Raw genomic sequence first — 23,472 nt, forward strand, 5'->3', positions numbered from 1 at the left:
CCCAAAAGCATGATATCAAGGTTAACCTCAGTGCAGTTTCCTCCTTAATGAGCAATCTATTGCCACAGTGCACTGAAGGCTTCTTGGCTTTTACTTTTAAAGGAAGTCAAGTTTGTCAATCAGGGACAGGAGGCAATTGTGGAAACTTCTGCCAAAATAATCCATGGGATATTAAAGTTGTATTATCTGGAGTATTGTTCTGGTTTAGGGAATGTTATGTGACCTTAGCCAAATAACATATTCTCTGTCTTCCAAAGTGGGTGACCAATTTCTGTGAGGAAAAAAAAATAAGAGTCAATAGTCTGTATTCAAAATCCAACACTGAAGTTATTAGACTTGATGTGAATCTTGTGTTCATTTTTTCATTTGCTTGATCTTGGATACAAAACCTTTAAAGCCTCTGTTTCCACAATCGCAAAATAAGAATGATAACTAAACAGCTTTGTAGGATGGCTATGATAACAAAACATGATTTAAAAACATAAAGTTTAATACTTAGCATAATACAGAGCACAGAGTTTCAGCAGTGAACTTAGGGTTATTGAGCTTTCCCTCAAGAGTGTATGCTAAGGGAATTCCTAATTACCTGCAGTAAAAACTTTGCAGTAGTTACATATTACTGAACAACAACTGGCCTCAAAACCTACAAACATTTACTGTCTCATACAATTCATGAGCAGTGGGAACCTAGAAGCATTTTAGCTGGGTAGTTCTGCTTTCCTGTCAAGCTGACATTTGGCATTGCTGTGAGGTTGAACTGTTGTCATCTAAAAGCGTGTCACTCTGGAGGATCAGCTCCACTCTTCCTTGGGTGGTTTGTGGTGGAAAAGACTTTTGTTTCTTGCCATCATGGGTGTCTTTCCATAAAGCTGCTCAAAACATGGCAGCTGTCTTTTCCTCAAGCAGATAATCAAAGAGCAATGGTAAGCAGCAGCACCAAGATGGAAGTAATCTAATTGCAGAAGTGACATGATATTACCTAGTGCTGTGTGGAAAGGACTACAAAAGGTATGCATTCCGAGAGTGAGGAATCACTGGGGCCATCTTGCAAACTTGCTACCATTGCCTTTAAATAGCTTCTCTAAGCAATGCCACAGTCACTCTTATTTTTAATTTTAGGAGTCTTTGAAATGAGTATAATGGTTTATAATCTACCGGCAAATGAAAGGCATCTGAGCATCAAGACAAATGTCTGAGTGGGGTCTGTTGGCCACTTGGCAAGCATGTGGTTCCACATGCCAAAGAAATCCACAGCTGATTTTGGTAAAATCTCAACCATTAATATTCCAGCTCTGCACTTTCACGAAGTGCAAAGGACAGAAGTTGTCTCTGCATTACAAGTAAGAATGGTTAGCAGACAAGGCACACATTACAAATCTGTATTTATGAGGGGGTTTGGCTAAAAAAAGCAAGAGTAAACCATACAACCTGGGAAGTCTATTCCAGAAGGAAGTTGCTTTGAAATAAAATCATACTTCACTCACTTTCCTATTGATGTCTTTGACCACCAGGCTAGTATGGACAACAATAAAAATGTTCTGTCCCTTGCCATATTTTATTTATTTATTTATTTTACAGTGCTTCCCACTGCTTGATGGAAACTCCAACAGTACTTTTCTTATACAGAATCTCCACTCTGATTTACATATATCAAACAGGCTGCAGTTGGACTAAGTTCTTGCCCAAGCACAGGTTTTTATGGGACAAAAGACCCTCTTAAAAAATCCTGAAAGAAAAAATATTCAACATTGACTGGCTTGTATTTGTAGTTTCAGAATTTAGAGAAAAGTGGCTGGTTAACATTATAGATGTTTTGAAGTACTTGTCTTTCAAAAATGTAAAGAGCAGTGGCAAAAAAAAAAAGTACTTTGATGGATCAGAATTTATTTTATTTTATGTACTTATTAATCAGTACACTTTCTCCCTCATTGTACGGAAAGATCCTGTGCATTCAAAGAACAAAATAAGTAAAGACATGTGTCTACTTTAACATCTTGATATTGGTTGGGTCTCCCCTAGTCATTTTTCCGTGCTTCCTGGGTAAGTGCTTTTTCTGTTTGCAGGCCGCCCAGCTGCACTTTGATCTCTGAAGCAGTGCTATTTGGTTGTAAATGTATGTGGCGCCTTTGATCTAGTACTTAGCTGGTCTTATTTAAAATAGATAACTTCTTTTATCTAGTAGTGTTTACTAGGGCTCTTTTTCTATGAAAGATGCTTTAAATGCTATTATTTAGATAGAAAGTGGTTTCTTAAGAGTGTTGGGATCTGAATCTAATTCTCCAAATTGTAAAGTCCTAGCAGCTCTATTGTAGATTTTGTAAAGCCAAATTGCTATTAAAATGAGCTGCTGCTACAGATGTCAGGTAATACTTGCAAGAAATTTGTTTGCTTTTTAATGAAGAACTGACTTTTCTAAAGAATAGCAAACACATTCTGCACTTAGGCAAAAATGCTTAAAGGAGAGAGTTTAAACATAGTAGCCAATTATCCCTATGTAATCCAGGATTGAATACATTGCATTACTAGGTTATATATGCCATAGAAAGTGTATTGAAATGATACTCTCATTTTTTAAGAATAAGAAATATGAGTGCACACACATACACAAACACACACGCACACATACATATACACACATCTTTCAGTCTTTTACAGGATTTCTTAGTGCTTTATTTGTTTCTGAGTTTCTTAAGTTGAATTCTCCTTTATCCTTTATCCTGTTACAGAGGCAGGGCCATAACAGCAATTACAGCAAAAATTCTTTCCTTAGAGGACTCACAAGCTGGGGATGAAGGGGAAAACAGTATATGAACAAATAATTACAATCAAGCATGGTCAGTATCTCCCCTGGGCAGTGGTCCTCCCAAGCTGGCCTTGAAAAAAGTCAAGCAAAGCTTCTTGGAAGAGACAAAACAGCAAAGCTTCAATGAAAGACTGCTGACTCGAAACAGTATCCTAAAGGCTAGATATGGCTCAAGAGCTAGGATGCTTGCCTAGCAATTGTAAAGTCTGACTTCAATCTAACACTGCCCATGCCCCAAAAATGTCAAACAGAAAAATATTAAAAAAGAACTCAGCATCCTATAACTTTCCAAACAAATCCACAACACAAAGTCAAACTGTCTGCCCTAAACCCTGCGAGCTCAATACAGGGTGGCCCAAACCTTGGAAGAGGTTGAAACTTTAAATGGCCTTGCTGCCTAAAGCTATACTGAAATCCTTCTTGCTTGCCATCATGCAACACCAAAGAGAAAAATCATAATTATTTTCCATATATATTTTAGGAGTTTAGCTCTGTTCATCTAAAGAGTTGAGATGGTAAGCTTCCCCTCAGTGTGACAAACTACCTGACAAAAATCAACTTAGAAGGAGGAACCATGTTCTCTGCTCATGGTTTCAAAGGTTTCAGTCCATAGTCAATTGACTCCATAGCTCTGATCCTATGGTGAAGCAAAGCATCATGGCCAGAGATAAATGGCGGCAAATTTGCTCCACTCATGGTGTCCAGGAAGTGAAGGAGAGTGTAGGAGATGGGTCCTGATATCTCTTTTAAGGGTAGTTCTTGAAGGACTTGATTTCCACTAGGTCCCACAGCTTAAAGGCTCCACTTAGCTGTCACCACTGGTTACAGCTAAACCATGAGTATAGCATTCTTTGCTGTTTATATGTTTTTAAGTCCCTGATAGATAATGTTTATTTTTTTCATTCTCCTGGATATTATGCCATCTTAGACATCTTATAATTTCTTCATCCATGGACTAACCATATAAGCATCTTCATATGTTAGCCAAGGCTTAGGCCCTGGGAAGGATGTTGAGAAAGTATTCAAACCTCCCCATCTGGAACTGAAGGTGGGGAGGGTGAAAAGGAGTGATCAGTAGTCAACTACATGATCTATACAACATGTCACCCCAATTGCCTAAGAGTTTGGGGGAACAGTCCCGGGGGACCAGGAACCTGATTTGGAGGACTCAAACTGGGCTTGTGGATTTGTAGAGGGGAAGTGGGCCACTGGAGGCCACAAGGACATAAGTTTAGAGTATTTCTACGATGGGGCAAAGATGGTTCATGTATAGGGTAGATGGGGTGAAGACAGGAATGTACTAAAAGCAAATTAGAAGGATCTGGATTTTTTCAGTGGGTGGTACAAAGTCTTTGAGCTATGAATTAACAAAATGAAGTGCTATCCTTGTTATTTTCTTTTTTTATGTTAGTGAGCAAGGGAATCCTGAAAATCATCTATTCTAGGAAGTAGAGGCCTTGGATGAGAAAATTAGTTCCTATAGTGCAGGTAGCCTAGGTTTCACAGCCAGTGAGTGGTAGACCCATGGTTTCCTGGCTACCCCATTCATCTATCCTGAGCCTGGGCTTTATTTTCCCTGGGATGGGTTTTCTTCTATGAATTCTGGAAGTCTCTCCTGAAATTGTCACCATACCCTGGAGCCCTCTAATTGTGTGGGCTCAGCAGAGTACTCATAGGGCTTCAGCACTTTCATTCTGGAACTCAAAGATTCACACCAAATGTGAACTTGTAGAGTAGAATGGCAATTATTAGCTCTTAAAGAGTCAGAGAAGAGAGAAAACTATGAGGCTTGCAGGCAGATGAGGAAGACAGGCAAAGAGGATGGGAAGCAAGATTACATTTAGTAATGAAAATATGTTAATATGTTTTACTATTCATGGGTTTTCTGCAGCCTCTCATGTTGGGAAGGCCTAATGGAGTTTGTCTCAAGCAAACTGCATAGATTAGGAGCAAAAGAGAAAGGGTGGGTATTCCTAAAAAAAAAATCAGGGCACAGTTACTAGAAGGAAGGGGAGGGGGGCGGTGAATGTTGGAAAGTCAAAAACAGTGGATCGGAGCAGCAAGACTCCTGTTCTAAACTCAGGTAAAAATATCTAGCTTCATGTATATAGCTGCCGTCAGCAGCTATTCTAGTGCTGTATGGGAATTGACCAATTGGTCTTGACTTTAACCCTGTTATTTCCATTTTACTGAAGAGGAAATTGAGGCAAACAGAAACTAATTCAATTGTTGAAGATCTTACAGCTAGGAAATTGCTAGACCTGGGACTTGACGCTAGCAGCCTCACTGCAGTTCTCGTGTTCTCTTAATTATTGGTACAACTATTTCTAGTTTCTCTGGTTTTCTCCTTTTCTTACTTTTTCCCTCTAAAGTGAAGATCTGAGTAAAGTCTGGTAAAGAATGTAAGTCAACTAGCCTACAATGGTAGGCATTATTACTTTTATTATTCCTTATTAATATAATATGTGAAGCCTCTGCTCATAGAGGGCATTTCATGACTATGAAATAAGACAAAAAACAATTGAAGGTAACCAAGATATTTGAATGAGCTCCATAGCTGGGAGAGAAAGTCTATATGATCTTCAAGGGAAATTAACAGTTAGCATGACAGTAAAACTGTGAATGGAACTGTCCAGAGACTCATTGATGTAAGCAGGAAATGCTGAGATTACGAATTCTTTAATGAGTCATTTTCACCTTACCTTCTTAAGTGCTGCTTAAGTAGAGCTGAGGCCAGACGAGATGCAGCGAAAGTGGCCCTAATCAACTCCCTCTTCAATGAGCTGCCCTCTCGCAGGATCACCAAGGAATTCATTATGGAAAGTGTTCAGGAAGCAGTGGCCTCCACCAGCGTGAGTATCTGAGAGGGGAGGAAGGAGCCAACCGCGGTGAGAGCCATAGCCATTTGAAAAGTGGGATGCTACACTGAGCAAACTCTTAACTTTAAAATGGTGTAGGTTACTTTTCAGGAGAAAAAAAAAAGAATGGTTGAGTTGGAAGTCATAAAATTTGAACTGACTAGCCGGGCGCTGGTGGCTCACGCCTCTAATCCTAGCTACTCAGGAGGCTGAGATCTGAGGATCGCGGTTCAAAGCCAGCCCGGGCAGGAGAGACCGTGAGACTCCTATCTCCAATAAACCACCAGAAAACCGGAAGTGGCGCTGTAGCTCAAGTGGTAGAGCGCTCGCCTTGAGCTGAAGAGCTGAGGGACAGCGCCCAGGCCCAGAGTTCAAGCCCCACGACCGACAAAAAAAAAAAAAAATTGAACTGACTCCTAATTCTACAACTCAGTCGTATTCTTCATCTCACTGGATCACAATTAATCAAGCTCTAAGTCTTGATAGATGATTTGATCCATCTTGATTTATGTGAAAGCACTCATGCATGCCTGTGTGTGTGTTTATATGTGTTTATATATGTATGTGTGTGCTGCTTCAAAAACAACAAAAAAATCCGTCTTAGAAATGTAAATGATGCATTTCCCTAGTCATCTAGCACTAGATTACTTATTTACTCCCATAAGTAATGGGGTGCTTCTGATTCCCATGACCATCACAAAGGAAACCTTGGGCCGCCACCTGTGACAGGAACTTGCATTATCAAAGCCAGTAGCCACCTCCGGCTTGCCTTTAACATGCATAAACTTGATCTGAATCTTTCCTTCTTCGTTTTTGCTTAATTAGGCTAGAAATGTTCTATTATTCTGGAGCAGCTGCTGATAAAAGAAGGAGCGATATCAGACTATCAGTGACCATTTCCCACTTATAAATGCTTTTATCTATTGGAGGGGAGATTGGGAAGGGGCAGAAGAAGAATGACTGGTCTGGCAGGGAGAAAGTAGAAAGCTCTGCTCTGTATCTGGTATGAGGATGAAAGGAAGCCTTTATTTTCCAGCTCTGTAAATTTCAAGTGCCTTTGAGGAAGAGAAGTTTGGAAAATGATGCCTGATTTATATAAGTGTGGAATTTACTCAGGAGCAGGGAAGGGTCCTCAGTGTAAATGTAATTTATCATTTTTTCTCATGGAGAATTCTAAAGAAAGAGAATATATATATATAGCTTGCAGGCTTCTGCAAGGATTTCCTCTGGGGTATTTAAAAAGCCAACATAAATATTCCAGCAGCAGTGTGTTAATGTTATTGCATTTGAAAGCTATAAATCCACTGCTATCTGATGCTGGCAGTTGTTTCTTCAGTCTCACAAAGTTGCTATTGCCCTGCTTCCTGGGAATCCAAGACCATAGGATATTGAACAAAGCCCAAATACCATTCCAGACCCATGTTAGCTTCTTAGCCCCACTCCCCATAACAAAACTCAGGGAAATTTTATTTTTACCTGTCACTCACCCACCTTGTTTCCTAAAGATTAAGTGGTTTAAGAATATAGAAATGCAGGGCTGGGAAGGTGGCTCAGTGGTAGAGTGCTTGCCTTGCATGCCTGAGGCCCTGGGTTCGATTCCTCAGCACCACATAAACAGAAAAAAAAGCCAGAAGTGGCGCTGTGGCTCAAGTGGTAGAGGCTAGCCTTGAGCTGAAGAGCTGAGGGACAGCACCCAGGCCCAGAGTTCAGGCCCCACAACCAGACCCCCCCCAATAAAGAGTATAGAAATGCAAACAAAGATCCATGACTACAGGAAAGGTTGCTCATTAAGAATCACAGCAGTAGAATATGAATAGTCCATACAATTGAGAATTCTTTCCATTTCAGTTCCATCATATTGCCTGCTTATTACTAAAATCAGAGCAAGGTAACTGTTTCAAGATTTCAATAAGCAATGGCGGCAACCACACAGATGTTAATGCCTCAACCATCAAAACCACCAAAAACACAGAGATTTCTGCTTTGAGATAAATATTCTATCAAGTATATGATCAGTTAACATTCCAATCAAAAGACAGATTCAAATAGACTGTGAAACCCCATAAATCACAGTGAACAATTGTATCCCAGACCAACTGGAAACTTGGTTGTAGATTCAATATCTGCCCTGGGCTTAAGCCAGCAATAGGATTAATACCTGATCTTTCCAAGAAGGAGAAGAGAAATCAGCAACATTTTCTTTTTCTGTTCTCTGTTTCAAGGGTACATTAGATGATGCAGATGACCCCAGCACAAGTGTTGGTGCCTATCACTACATGTTGGAGTCAAACATGGGGAAGACCATGCTGGAGTTTCAGGTATCTGACTTCCTCCTCCTCCTCCTCCTTCTTTGTTTTGTTGGTCTTGGGTCTTGAACTCAGGGCATAAGGTCTGTCCCTGGGCCTCTCTGTGCTCAAGGATAGTGCTCTACCACTTGAGCCACAACACCACTTCCACTTTTTCTGAGTAGTTTATTGGAGATGAGAGCCTCATAGACTTTCCTCCCTGAGCTGGCTTCAAACCATGATCCTCAGATCTCAGCCCCCTGAGTAGGATTACAGGGGTGAGCCACTGGTGCTGAAGTGCAAATCATTTTACTAAATATCTCTCCAATAATCTACTTTTAAGTTTCACCATCCCAGAACTAAGTGTAGCAGCCCCAGTTTAGGCATAGTTCAGTAAACTAAAACAAACAAGACTTAGTCTATGTTATGATGAAGGAAAGTAGAAGACTTAACAATCACATCTTATGACCCTATCATAATTCATCAGATTTTTATTACAAAGTTCCTTTTTAAACAAAATAAAAAATTTGAAGTCTACCTTGTGACCAACTGGCTCTTAATTGTCAGAATTCATAGATGGGGCTCCTACAGCATTCACTGAATAATGCCCCTTCAGTTCTGATATATTTATTAAGAGATCTGCTTTCCCCTATCAACAACCAAATAAAAAAATTAGCAACCCATAACCTTTCAGACTACTGCTGACAAGCAACAGCAAAGCTGAAGAGCTACATTTACCTACTACAGATGGCGCCAATTTATATTTTAACTTTACAATGGTGCAAAAGCATACCTATGTAGGCATTAATTCAGTACTCAATAAATTTCATGAGGGATTCAATACCTTATTATAAAGTAGACTTTGTGCAAGGTGTTTTGCATGACTGTAAGCCGATGTATGCATTCTGGGCATGTTTAAAGTATGCTTAGCAAAACTATAACATTAAGTGGATTAGGTATATTAAATGTAATTTTTTCTTTATTTATTTATTTTGTTTTAAATTAGCATACTTTTGTAATGAGAGGATTTCACTGTCATGTTTTCATATATGCACATAGTTTACTTTGAGCAAATTCACCTTTCCATCATATGCCTATGTCTTAAGTATTTGACTTGATATTTTTCAGTATACAGTGGGTTTACTGGGACATAACCCAATCATAAATATGTATTTACAAAACAAATTGTTACATTAATAACAATAGCAAGCATAGTAATAGCAACTGCTTATTGGATTATTTCTTCATCTGGCATAGTACATTGCTTCATAATGCTCTTAACAAGCATTATTATAATTTAATCATTACAACAATACATATTGTTACTGTTATTGAAGGAAGTTTGTCATTGCTCAAGCTTCTGACCCAGGTAGTCTGACCTTTCACCTCATACACCTGATTCCTACCCAGTGCAGGGCTGGGTATATAAACATTCAATAGTGATTGGGGGGAAAATAGTGATTGGGCAGGAAGTGTATGCCCTCTGTGCCCTTCTAAACAACTAAGCTTGAAAGAAGTTGAGTAACATGGAATGCTGTAGAAATCAATATGGAGTGGGTTAACCAAGGGGCTTTATCCCCAAGTAATTCTATTTTCTTTGGTTAAATTCCAAGAAGTAATCAGAGATTATGGCATTAGATCCAAGAAGCAATCAGAGACATAAAATTTCACGAAAAAAAAAAAAAGAGTCCCTAAACCTGTTTATCATGTAAAGTTTACTATGGAGTTACAGCTGAGGCTTGAAGCCAACTTTTAAGTACCTTTTTGTTACCTTTGAAACCTTTTTCTGGCTAAGGGCATGGTGATTTCTCATGTGGCTATCTGTCTTTATCAGCTGCACATAGGATTGAAGCATAAGTGCTTTTGTCCCTTCTTTAACCTTTGGGTAGACAATTTCTTCCTAAGTGACTATGTGATGGACCACTCAGACAGCCTGACTTGGGTTGAGAGTAACCAGGTATCCTTAAGGATTCACTGTCCTCTGAGTTGGAAGAGGGCTTATGTGAGCTCAGCACTTCTAGCCCAGGCAGTCACATAGACTGGCTACTTTTACCCTCACTCTGTTCCTTACATTTAAATCTGTTTCCTCATTGGCGTGTCAAATTTAGGGAAATAATGGTACTGCCTCAGAATGCTAGTGTGAATAAGTGGGATACTACAAGAAGAGGGTTGGACAATACCCAGCATATAGAAAATGCTTCATGAAGGTTAACGATGATTGTTCTGTGTATTTCTGAAGAATTGCTTTATACTTGAAATGCCAGGGGATTCTAGCTCATTTCTGGGACAGCTTTCATGAAACTAGAAGCTTCAGAGGAGGATAAGGGAGCTAGCTCTTACCAAAATGCTCAACCCTCTGCTGTGGAATAAAAGGGTGGAAATATTTTAACAGTTTATCTCCCCAACACACACAGTCTAAAACCGAATAAATAAAGAATAATGAAAGAGGATAATGTCACACAAGTAATAACATATGTGTGTAAAAATCCTACAGAACTACAAGTGATGTTTATCTGTCACTTGCCATCCAAGAGCTTATTCATTCAGAGATTCAGGTCCTCCACAAAATAGAAATAACAGTGACATATCATAGGACTGAAAAATGTAACATTTTCTAAAGCATGTAGCCTAGTCCCTCTCATAAGAAAGAAAAAAATCATTTAATGCCTCCTTTTACACTCCATTAAAAGAATATTGTGCTTCTTTCACTATAGAAGGAAGTCTGCCCCAGCACACAATAGCTGGGATGTCTATAATAGCTTTTCTCAGTAAAGTTATGAGTGATTTTGAATGTCATTGGTGCAGTCTGCCAAAGATGAAGCAGGTGAGAAAACTTTTCTTTCCTTTAAATTCCATTCATGTTCTTTGGAATTCTATGAAAGGCTCTACAGTCAACCTCTCCTTGCTTACACTTTAATTGCCTTCTTTGGGGCTGTGTGTGGTCTGTGTCGTAAGGTATTTAAATAAATGAAATAATCGTTCACTGGTACTATGGAAATGCTTCATAAATTCTCAAAAGGGAGGCTGAATACCAGGGACAGAACAAAGAAAGGGGAGGATGGGAGGGTAGGGAAAAAAATCCCTGCAGGAGGGGTACTGGTAACCCAGGAGGAAGGCCTAGGACCATTTCCTTTTCCTTCCGCCTGCCTGCTGGGGCTTAGTTCCTTTAAAGGCCTGGGCTAAAGGCCTCAGCCTGTGTCTTCACATAATGGGAGGTGACCGTGGGCCTGGGCTGTGTTTGCAGAGACACAGCAATTCAGTCCCCCTGGTGGGTCATCGACATGTGTTTGGATCCAGGGATGGATGACTCCGAGGTAGAAAAACAAGACGGTGTCTCCTTCCAGCCCTCAGGCTTTCAGGGGGGCCGTCCTGCAGCCAGCTTTCTGAGGAAACATGATAGGCTGCTGCTTACCTTCCCTTCTTGGGAGGGAAGCCGCTGCCTGCTTGAGGCACTGTGGCCAGAGAGAGATCTGCCTGCTGTTTGGGGGGTGGGGTATGGATGGGATCAGCAATAGGCGCTGGGTCTTGTCAAGGTCAGAATCTAGGCAGACTTGGGCTGAGGCTGGTTAATATATTTACTCTGAAGCCTAATGCAATCCAAGGACCCGTTGTTTATTTACATCTTTGCTAAATTCTCCAGGTCGCCATTTAAAACCTTATCCCATAAACAAATTTCCTCTTAAATCCATTCTCTTGGGTGAAGAGATGGTACCCACCTGTTTTCCAAGTTCTCCATTTACAGTGTTTGTTTGTCTTATTTCTGATGAATCGCAGAACCAGGCCAGCCTCCTAGACAAAGCTGCAGAGAGAAGCAGTGAGCATTTTCTCCCCTACAAAGTAGCAGGAAAGCCATTATGTCTACCAAGAGGCAATGCCAGGCGGAGCTGTGAGGACAGAGCCCAGTTGTGGCCAGTTTCAATGGAATAAATGACAAAATGAACCAGGAAAGCTGTGGAATAGGAACTCCAGTTGCAATTTTCCCTAAAAAAGGAAAGAAAACAATCTGCTTTATTCTCCATCCAGTTGAAAATTTCCTTTGTTGTTCAAGATAAGCTAAATAATTTTAAGGGATCCAGGGCAAAATAAAAAAATACAGGGACCTCAAAGAAACATAGGTCCCATGGTTTCCCTTATTTGCAATATCTAGTATATGTAAGAGTCAAGCGGAAAAGGTCAGATAATGTGATGTTAGGAAAATGAACCCTTAGATATGTATTTTAATGTTTTTTTTCTTTCATGCATGTGTTTCTAACACATTTATAAGATTCTTTGTTGCTTTGTATGTCCCTCCCCCACAGTATAACCCCTGCTTTCACTATATTTGAAGTCAGTATAACTTGGGGAGGAGATGGGGAAAGACCAGTCGTTTAAGGATATAGTTGGACCTGTTGCAACAATGAGAAGTACAAGTTGTCATGTCGAAAACGAGCTTTACAATGTGGGGGGGGGGGGGGGGAGGGAAGGGATGTGAAGGGTAAACCAAAGGAGGAGGCTGCAATGCTTGGTAAGAAATGTATGCATTATCCTGCCCATGTAATTGTAACCCCTCTGTACAGTATGTTCACAAATAAAATAAAATTTAAAAAAATACAGGGACCTTTGTTTGAAACCTAGTAAGAATTTTTTAAGAGAGCAGAATATCACACCAATGGCAGAGATCTATGTGGCTGCATAGACCTCAAATTTATGAAGCCAGGCTTAATCCTGGGACACACCCAGAAGGGCCCAGGAGAAGACAGGCGGAGGAAAGGCTAGGATTAGAGTTATGAAAGTGAGACATTTGTCACTTGCACACAACTGAAAGGCACACTAAGAAACTTAGTGATCAAGGAAATGGCACTGTATCTCAAAGTGGTAGTGCTAGCCTTGAGCAAAAGAAGTTCAGGGACAGTGCCCAGGCCCTGAGTTCAAGCCCTAGGACTGGCAAAAAAATAAAATGAAAGAAAAGAAAAGAAAAAAGAACTCAGAGATCAAGACAGAAAGTATCATAGTGCAATTCCCCAATTACAAAATGGAAGGAAGGAAGGAAGGAAGGAAGGAAGGAAGGAAGGAAGGAAGGAAGGAAGGTTGGTTGTGAGAAGCAAAATATCAATTCTGAAATGTGCATGAATCACCTCACTCAGCTTAAGTCATGCCTCACTCCCTCACTCTAAACATGCCAGTGCCTCACTTTCCGGGCCAGTCCAGCCAGGAATCCCAATCTTCTAGATTAGGCCACATAACAAACGTCTTGAGAAGGCAGAGCAGCCCTTCCTAGAACAGACAACATTAACTTCCTAAAGAGTGACAAGGCTTCTCCAAGGAGCAAGGGGAATGGTAAAAACGAAGCCGGGAGAAATCACAATGAAACTAGGAAGTGATTCCCGCAGACGTGCGCACATCATAGCCCTGCCCATATGTCAGCCAGCAGGAAGTCAGGATTTTCAGTGGAATGAGACAGAGGGATGTAAGGATTTCCTGGGGATGAGAACTAACTCAGACAGATTGGGGAAGAATTTGGTCTTATGAGAGGAAATGAAGCACTGGGACCAAAAGCACACAGAAACGCTGAACCATCCTTTAATGATGTAATTATGATGGGATTAATATCTCCATAGAAGGCAAAAAAAAGAGATAAGGGTATAATAATGTAAAAGATGAAAAGAGAGCCATCTTTACTTGAGAATTTTGAGGACCTGAGCAACACTGAGGAAGAGATCCTTGGGCCAATGGAAAAAAAAAAAAGCTGCTTGGTGTTAATAGAATACTAGAATGATTTAGACAAACCAGAGGGGAGATATAGATGAACTTTCTCCCAGAGGCAAAAATAGTTCATACCTCTTTGGGGAAATTTTTGAGTGTTCAAGGCTGCTAGGGGGCATGAGAAAGGTTTCTGATGGTATTCATTGGCTAATCATGGATTCTAAAGTCTTTGGGGAATTACAAGATGGAATGACAGCAGTACATCTGTAAGAGGCAGCCGATGGTGTCTAGATAAAAATGAGAAAACAGAAGACCCTGGAAGAAGATAGAAGTTAAGCTGTATTTGCTGTATGGTGTTTCTCAAACTGAGCATCAACAATGGCAGGTCTATGTCAAGATGGATATTGGAAACCACAAATACGTCCAGTATATCTGATTGCTATCTTAACATAGGAGGTGTAGCTCAGTGAGAGAAGGCTTCCCTAGCATATGTAATACCCTGGCTTCCAACATTTGTACCTCAAAACATGCAAGCAAAAGATTTAGGGTAGGTGAGGGATCAGTTGGAGAAGGGGGTGGCATTTCTTTCTTTATTAAAACTTGACAAAATAAATAAATACAAAATGCAAGTAGATTTTCTTTTGTGTGTGGGCCAGTACTGGAGCTTGAACTCAGGGTCTGTACCCTGTCCTTCAGTTTTTTTCACTCCAGATTGATTCTTTTACTGGAGCCACAGCTCCAATTTTGGCTTTTACTTTCTGTTCTTGTTGTTGTTGGCTAATTGGAAATGAGTCTCAAAGGCTTTCCTGCCCAGGTGGGCTTCAAACCACAACCTCAGATCTGAGTCTCCTGAATAGCTAGGATTAAAGGCATGAGACACCAACACCTGACTTCAAGTAGATTCTTATAAAACATGAAACCAAGAGATATTTCTTCTTTGCAAATATTTGTGTTCTATCATATCATTAGATTATACATTGTATATTCGATCCTGTTTCATATCAGAGCATACAGAATTCATGTTAATTCTCTGGCTACAAAATATTGGATGACTGGATTGGAGGGGTGTGGTGAGGTAGCAAGAATGTATTCTTCTGAGCAACTTGGGGCTACTTTGGGAAAACCCTAATTAAGCAAGATTTGGTCTATAGAATAAAAGGCTCTTTCCTTTCTCCTCCAGTGTAGTGATGAGATGGAGTAAAAATCTGTCTACAAGAAGGCGCTTCCCTGGGCATTAGATCCAAGACCATAGGCAGACTTCTCTATTCTAGGCAAGAGGAGAAATGGCTGATATTCATGTTATATTTCAATGAATGGAAACTTTTACTGAGGGATCTGGGAGCTGCTGGGATGCAATAAAACACAGAAAAAAGTCAAGTTGTATCTCAGACTGAAAAACAAAAACCACTTATTTGTAATAAGAATTTTAGATAGTATCATTTGCTGTCCTGATAATCTAATAGCTCTATTATTTACCAATAATTTGTAAAATATCAGCAATCTAAGACTACACATTTCTTTATTTTCCTAATGAAAACATGTCCCCTGAGCAAACTTAAGGAGATTGTTAATAAAAGACTGTTTTTGTGAATGGGCAGAGGGACATCTATCTAAATGCTAAGTTTTCACAACTCTTTTTATGAGCAGGAAGTTTCTTAATTGTATTGACTTCTTTTCCAATAATTACATGGTTGTGGTTTATACTGTTCATCCATAATAGATGTCTCTCTGACAAAAATAAAGAAAAAAATCCTTCTGCTACTGAAACACAGATAATTTCAATGGAACATTAGTATGCCCACATTAGTAAATGCCCACATTAGTAAAATACAATTTTTGGTATGTTAAAACACCTGGGATTGATCTTACTATCAAGCAGGGAAAAGAAACATAAAGTTCCTAGGTGCACTACTGTGCTGGTGTTGGGTAGGAAACAATGTATTTTAAGGCACATATTACCTTATGCTCCCTATTTTAGGGAATACTTCTAGCTGGAACTTATAGATTTAGATGATGTTTTAATTTCTGTAGTATCCTTTAGGGAATACTTCTTGATGTAACATAGATTTAGGCATTTTATATTGCCAAAATACAAAATAAAATTTCATTTGTGATTCTAGGATCAGACAAGCTTTCATTCCAAAAATTAGACTTAGTGTTCTTATGAGCTGATAAGAGGCAGTTAGACTCAAGGAGAGAAAAGAGCTAAGAAAGCAGAAACAGAGCCCCAAATGGATCAGTCTTTTCAAGGTTATTTTCCTTGTAAAGATTAAGTAGAAAGCAAGAGGGGAGTCCTTTATCACATTGGCTAAAACTGGGGATTTGTCTATTTACCTCATTCCCCCTTCTTCCCTCTCTTGGTGTCTGGGAAGGTTAGATAAACAACTTAGTTTCAGTTTGGAGACAAGGAACCTTAGCCTGACTGGGTTGAGTGCAGGAATTCAGCCCAGACCAATGGCCTATATATTTTAACAATATTTACATATTATTATGTAATTCTGAAAAACTTAAACCACCAAGCCCAGAGTTCAAGCCCCATGACCAACCAAAAACAAAAACAAAAACCTTAAACCATTTCCTTTCATATGTGATATAGTCATACAATTCAAAACTCAAAGGGTTAAGTTGGGTGCTGTTGGCTCATTCCTGTAATCCTAACTACTCAAAAGAATGAGATCCAGAGGATGGATCATGGTTTCTAGCCAGCCCAGGCAGAAAAGTCAGTGAGACTCCATTCCTGAAATAACCAGCTAGAGGTGTGGCTACAGTAGTAGAATGACAACTGAGCAAGTGTGAGACCCTGAGTTCAAATTACAATACCAACAAAAACAAGAAGAAAGACAAAAGCAACAAAGTAATAGCAACAACAACTCAAAACAAAAACCAAAATCTCAAAGAATTTTCTGTGGGAGGAAGGAATCCTTCCTACTCATGTCCCTTAGACATTTATTTGACTAATGTTTTCATCATATTCTTTCTTTCTTTTTTTTTTTTTTTTTGTCGGTCGTGGGGCTTGGACTCTGGGCCTGGGTGCTGTCCCTCAGCTCTTCAGCTCAAGGCGAGTGCTCTACCACTTGAGCTACAGCGCCACTTCCGGTTTTCTCGTGGTTTATTGGAGATAGGAGTCTCACGGTCTCTCCTGCCGGGGCTGGCTTTGAACCGCGATCCTAAGATCTCAGCCTCCTGAGTAGCTAGGATTACAGGCGTGAGCCACCAGCGCCCGGCTCATCATATTCTTTCTGTTTTTAATTTAGTATTTATTTATTCATTCCATTTATCCGGGTGCTGGGGATGGAACCCAAGACTTTGTACATGATAAGCACATGTTATACAACTGAGTCATACCCACAGCACCTTATCAAATTCTTTTGTATTTTTCTTTTTTTTTGTCAGTCATGGAGCTTGAACACAGAGCCTGGGTGTTTAGTGTTCAGTCCCTGAGCTGTTCTTTTGCTCAAGACTAGTGCTTTACCAGTTTGAGCCAGAGATCTACCTCTGTTTCTTTGGTGGTTAATTTTTTTTAAATTTTTTATTGTGAAAATACCGTACAGAGGGGTTACAATTACATGGGCAAGGTAATGAGTACATTTCTTATCAAGCATTGTTGCCTCCTCCTTTGTTTCCTCTTCCCATCCCTTCCCATCTCCCCCCCCTCACCCCTCGCCCAGCCAAAGTAAAAATTATATTAAGTGAAGTAAGCCAGGCCCAAAGAAACATAGGTCCCATGGTTTCCCTTATTTGCAATAACTATTATATGTCTGAGACAAGCAGAAAAGGTCAGATAAGTCGATGTTAGGTGAAATGAACCCCAAGATATGTATTCAAATGTTTTTTTCTTTCTTGTGATTGTTTCTAACATATTTATAAGATGATTTCTTTGTTGCGTTGTATGTCCCTCCCCACGGTATAACCCCTGCTCTCACTGTATTTGATATTGGTATAATTTGTGGAGGGGAAGGGCAAAAACAAACCATTTAAACAGGGATACAGGTGGACCCATTGCAACAATGAGATGTACAAGTCATTACATTGAAAAACGATCTTTGGTGGTTGATTGAAGATAAGAGTTTCACAGACTTTCCTGTCCAGCCTGGATTTAAACTGCGACCCATACATCTCAACCTTCTGAGTAGCTAGGGTTATAGGTGAGAAGAATCAGAACTGTTTCTTTTGTATCTTAAAAGAACTATTGTAGGCATTGATAAACCAATAGGTATAAGGAGGTCTTCCATTGTTTTTTTTAATATCACAAAGTATATATTGTTGTATGTTGCTTTTATTTTAATAACACATCACAGAAGATTTTACATTAGAACCTATAATGAGTTTTTATCCTTTATAAATATGATACATTTAATGGCATGGATATATCATATTTTATTTAAGCATTTTTCAAAGAATGTACAAGTAAATTCTTTCCAGTCTCTGGCAATCTCAAAAATAACATAATGTAAAAACTTGCCTATCAATTTTTCTGAAGTGATAATATATTTAGGTGATTTCTTGGGTGAACAATTATTGGAGTAAATGTATTTTTGATGTGGATCTTTAGCCATCTCGTTATGCAAGCATGTAAAGCAAGGGAGTGAAGGATTAATTATCCCAGGGCCTAGGTTCTCTGTTCTGTCAAAAGTCCCATAGTATTTGTTCTAACAATGTTGTGTATCAGAATTATGAGCTGCTTGTCTCCCACTGACATTTCTTTAAGACCAGTGATCTATGTTTGGGTTTTGTAGGAACTGATGACCATTTTCCAGCTATTGCACTGGAACGGGAGTCTAAAAGCCCTTCGTGAAACAAAGTGTTCTCGACAGGTAAGATTTTTTTCCAATCAAGATAGGTTAGTGTGTGTGAACTAAACAGATGGTTTATCATATTTAGGAGATTTTCTTTATGTAGCTACTTTTGTTTAAATTTTATACTTATTATTATTATCTTTAAATGGATGTGCAAAGGGTTTTCAATTTAACATGTCATTTTATGAGCACAATGTATCTCAATTAATGCCATCCTTTTCACAATTCTCTCCCATCTTTCCCAACCCCATACATCCTGTCTATTTTCTTAGTACCATTTTCACACACACACACACACACACACACACACACACACACACACACACACACATTGCATGTTATAGTTTTTGAGCAAGAGCATAGAGCACAGGAAGAAATGCACCTAGCAATGCGTATGAGTCAGAGAACAACCAAATACATAAACAAAAATGTTAGCTAGACACAGGATTGATTAATAAGCCTATATTGAGTGTAGAATGGAGCAATCATTAACCCAGAACCTTTATTGAGCATCAGACCTGCCTAATTCGGTTCTGTACCTTCTTATACATCAAAACACAGAAGGCAAGTTGAAAATTCACTGCTTCTGAAAGCTCCGAGAAGACAGGCAAAGCTGGCTGTAGCAGAATCATATTTTCCACTCCACCAGAAGTCCCCAGTGAACAACAGAAACCTTTGTAAACTTGAACAAACTAGCATTCAGTCACCTCAATTTTATGGTTTAGAAATTTCTTCTTTATTTTTCAGAGACAGAGTCTCACTTATTTCTTTATTACATATGAGATGCTCCCTCCCCTCCTTGTAATAACAAATATGTCTCTCCTATGTACTTAATGGTTTTCACCTGTTGTCCTCTGGGCTTTATCCTGTTTTGACCTGCGATTAGAACTTGAAAGATGGCAGTTTATTTTTGAGAATTTTCTAATAAGCATTTGAGTGGGGGAACAATCCCTGGCTTAGGCAGCAAGAGGAAGGTAAATGGAAGCGTTTTCCACACAGTGCAGCCCCAGGAGTTTTTAGTTGTTCTTTGCATAAAGAATATGGCTTTCAAAATGTCAAATATGGAAAAGAAATGAGTAGCTGACAATGGTTTTGGCTATTTTTTCCCCCTTGCTTTGATTTTACAAAAGCCCTTTGAAATATGTTGGATTGGTTATAAACACTTTTCCATGATTGTTTTTAATTTGTTAAGGTCATAAATAAATACCATATGTTCTTGAAAATAAAAATAAGCAATGTATCCACTCCACATGACCAAACATACACATGACAGTATGATGTATTGACATTTTTTTTCATAGAATGGAAGGTAGAGGCTAAGTTTTAATTGCTCACAACGAGACACATGTATCATGGAGGTATCACAATGATATAGATAATGATAATGTCTACATTCCATAACAGATTCTTACATTTCTCTCTGGAGTTACTATGAGCCATCTGGGCTGTCATCTTTCTAACGGTCACAGCAACCAAATGGGCAGTTGGTGGTCCTGTTTCCTACTAAATACTTCCCATTTTTGCAGTAGATGTGACCAATGCATGTCCTGCCAAATCAATCTATTTCCTTCTGTCTTATCAAAGGAAATAGTGATAAGCAGAAGGGTCCCATGATTAAATGAGGTAATAATCACAACAATTTTCATTGGAATGTATTTTTTTAGGGCTTGCATTTTTGAGAGATGTTAGAGCTTTGTTTGTGAACAGTGTCATCATTCCTAGTAGCATATTTTTGTTTTTGTTGTTAGACCCTAATTGGGCTTGAATTAAGGGCTTCACGCTTTCTAGGCAGGCACTATACTACTGGGAACATGCTCCCAGCCCTAGAGTGTGTTTTGATTCAAACTTGGATGACTTGCATAGTTGAATGAGATCAACCCCTGATTTCTTTGGAGAAAAATGTATGTTAACTGGATATTGTTTGCGTTTGTTAATATCAAGAGTTGTTAGGGAAAAAAATAGAACCATGATTGTGTGTGTCTGGCAGTGGGAGTAATTTATGAAAGGTCATGTCCATGTTTACCTTCATTTACTGATACTCTGAACTTCTGCTTCTAGGAAGTCATCTCCTATTATTCCCAGTATTCTTTAGATGAGAAGATGCGAAGCCATATGGCCCTAGACTGGATCATGAAGGAACGAGAGTCCCCAGGAATCCTCTCTCAAGAGCTACGAATGGCCCTGAGGCAGCTGGAGGAAGCCAGGAAAGCTGGACAAGAGCTACGGTTTTACAAGGAAAAAAAAGAAATCCTGAGCTTGGCTCTCACTCAAATCTATAGTGACCTGGACCTTTCCTCACCTAGTGATGACCAGCTGAGCCTCACCGCCCTGTGTGGCTATCACTAGCAAGCCAAGATCTCAGGTGCCCCTCAGGATGCTTATCATTAGGAAACTATCTGATAGAGTTCATTCATTTTTAGCATTGGTAGCTACTACCTGAAGGTTGTACTAATCCCTTTACCTCTTTTGTTCCCAGAATGGGAAGGTAGTTGGGCTCTGATAGAACCTGACATCCAAGCTTTTGTTGTTGTTGCTCTGTTACACTCTCTGAGGTTCACCTCAAGCTGAAGAGATTAGGATAGGATCATTTGAGACATATATTCCAGGGCTGGCTCCAATCTAAAGCTTAGTTGATATGTGCCTTGTTAGAATTCTATATGTTGTTTCAAAGAATGGGCCAGTATAGCACCCCTACAAAATAGCAGCCAAGAGATTAAGACAAGTAGCATAATAGCAACTTTTGAAAAATATTTGAGACTAAATAAACAATCGATTGCTTTGAAAATATAAAAGGGTTAGAGTCTCTTCTTAATGTTTGAATGATAAGCTATAGTTTATATTCTACTAGGTATCACTCAAGGCTATTAGTGGGAATTTTATCTGGACATTTCACTAGCAAAGATCTTAAAGTGAGAGTGATATAAAATATTAGATAAATTTAATGTGGATTAAAATACCATTGTGATCATTTTTTTGGGGGGGGAGTCTGGTGTGGTGCCTGAACTCTGGGCCTGGGCGTTGTCCCTCAGCTCTTCAGCTCAAGGCTAGTGCTCTACCACTTGAGCCACAGCACCACTTCCGGCTTTTTTCTTTTTGCTTATGTGGTGCTGAGGAATCGAACCCAGGGCCTCAGGCATGCAAGGCAAGCACTCTATACTGAGCCACCTTCCCAGACCCTGTGATCATTTTTTAAACTTACATTGTTCCATAGGTGAGGATATCACCTTGTGTTGTATGCTTAATCTTATTCCTGAAGATATATCCAATTTCTATGAGTTTTATAGTCAGTTGTGTTCATTTTTAATTTGGAAAGAGATAACTTGAATTAAGGTGCTTTCATTTTTGTCACTGAAGATATAAAACTCTACAATGGAGAAAATTAATCACATTTTAAAGGTGTAAATCTTTCAAAAATTTTTAGCTCGTAACAAATGCACTTGCTTTTGCTTTATTTAAAGGTGATCAGAGGGACACTGTAACTATGTTTTTGACAACAACACAAGAAATCATATAGTAGTAGTATCATTATTAAGCTTAAGTCACTGGAATATTCTCAAAAGGTAAGATGAGACACTGTTATTTCTACTCAGGCTATCTCTGTGGATCAATGAAAAGACTAGAAAATCAAAATCTAACTTTTAGATTGTCTAGTTACTCAAATTCAATGACTCCAATGTCATTTCAATGCTTTCTATTAGTGTATACTAGCTGTACAAAGGAGTTTTATTGTGACATTTTCTTGCATACATATGGTGTGCTTTGATTAAATTTACCCTCAATATCAATTTTAAAATAGGTTCTTCTATGTTTACAATATGAAAATGACTCTTGAATTTTGCTGAATAATTAAAATTAAACAATTTGTTCAATTTTAAGAAGTATATAGATAAGTATATATAAATATATGTAAATATGTATCTACACACACACACAGACACATTCACATATAATGCTAGTCCTAGGGCTTGAACTCAGGGCCTGGGCACTGTCCCTCAAGGCTAGCACTCTACCACTTGAGCCACAGCACCACATCTGCCTTTTTCTGAATTCTTTATTGGACATAAATAGTCTCATGAACTTTGCTGTCTGGGGCTGGCTTCGAACTATGATCCACAGATATCAGCCTCCCAAGTAGATAGGCTTACAAGCATGAACCACTAGAGCCTGGCTCCTGAGCATTTTTTGCTACCCCACCTTAACACTTTAGCCACAGCTCCACTTCTGACTTTTGGGGGGGGGGTTGTGGAGGGGGAAGTTGTTAATTGGAGATAAGAGTCTCATGTAGTTTACAGCACAGGCTGGTTTTGGACTGCAATCCTCAGGTCTTAGTTTCCTAATAGCTAGGATTATTGGCATATGCCACCAGTGCCTGGCTTATAAAAATATTTTAACCTCATATCTAAATAAATACAGAAGTTTTTACTCCTTCAATCCCCATAATGATTATTATATTGTGTATGTATTTTTGCAGTTCATATTGAATATGAAATGACCACATAACATATTTCTTAGACTAGGGGAAATTTAGCTACATAATTTCCCCCATTCTAATATCTTGAAAAGGTAACAGCATTTAACATGATACAAATCTTATTTTAAAATATTATTTTAACAAAGTCATATACCTTCCCATGAGGATGAACATTACCAAGAAAAAACTTGAGCACCACATATTCTTGAGTTAGAAATAGATTGTTTCCATTCTTTAATAAATTTGAATGTTTGGCAAACATTTTCCTTAAAGAAAAATTTCAGGAAATTATTAGTTTACATTATCATTTCAAAACCACCCAAAATTGCTAGGTTGTCTGTGATTGTTTAGGTACACCTTTACTAAATTTACAGCCTTTGACAATTGCACTCTCAAACAAATATAATCAAATTAGCCATAATAACAAAGATTAGATGTGACAATGCCAAATTCATTCCCTTCCTTACAATCAGAAAGCAGTGCCCATATGTAAACTAAAAATGGTCACTATTCATTTTTTACAACTGTCAACACTGCCACTCTTCTTGGAACTGCAAGGGAGCAACCGCAAAAGAAA

General features: G+C 39.0%; 1 protein-coding gene across 1 annotated transcript in view; it reads left to right on the forward strand.

Moving 5' to 3' along the window:
- Lix1 (limb and CNS expressed 1) overlaps positions 1-21,286 on the forward strand; it is a 56,443-nt gene extending 35,157 nt beyond the window's left edge. The window contains exons 3-6 of the mRNA XM_070030946.1: positions 5,515-5,655; positions 7,884-7,979; positions 18,365-18,442; positions 20,483-21,286. Of these exons, the coding sequence (XP_069887047.1) occupies positions 5,515-5,655; positions 7,884-7,979; positions 18,365-18,442; positions 20,483-20,770 (603 nt within the window). The 3' untranslated portion in view covers positions 20,771-21,286. The remainder of the gene's footprint in view (positions 1-5,514; positions 5,656-7,883; positions 7,980-18,364; positions 18,443-20,482) is intronic.
- Positions 21,287-23,472: the final 2,186 nt, after the last annotated feature.

Source organism: Dipodomys merriami, unplaced genomic scaffold (assembly GCF_024711535.1).
Source record: "Dipodomys merriami isolate MVZ:Mamm:240054 unplaced genomic scaffold, mDipMer1.0.p SCAF_20, whole genome shotgun sequence".
NCBI classification, from domain to species: Eukaryota; Metazoa; Chordata; class Mammalia; order Rodentia; family Heteromyidae; genus Dipodomys; species Dipodomys merriami.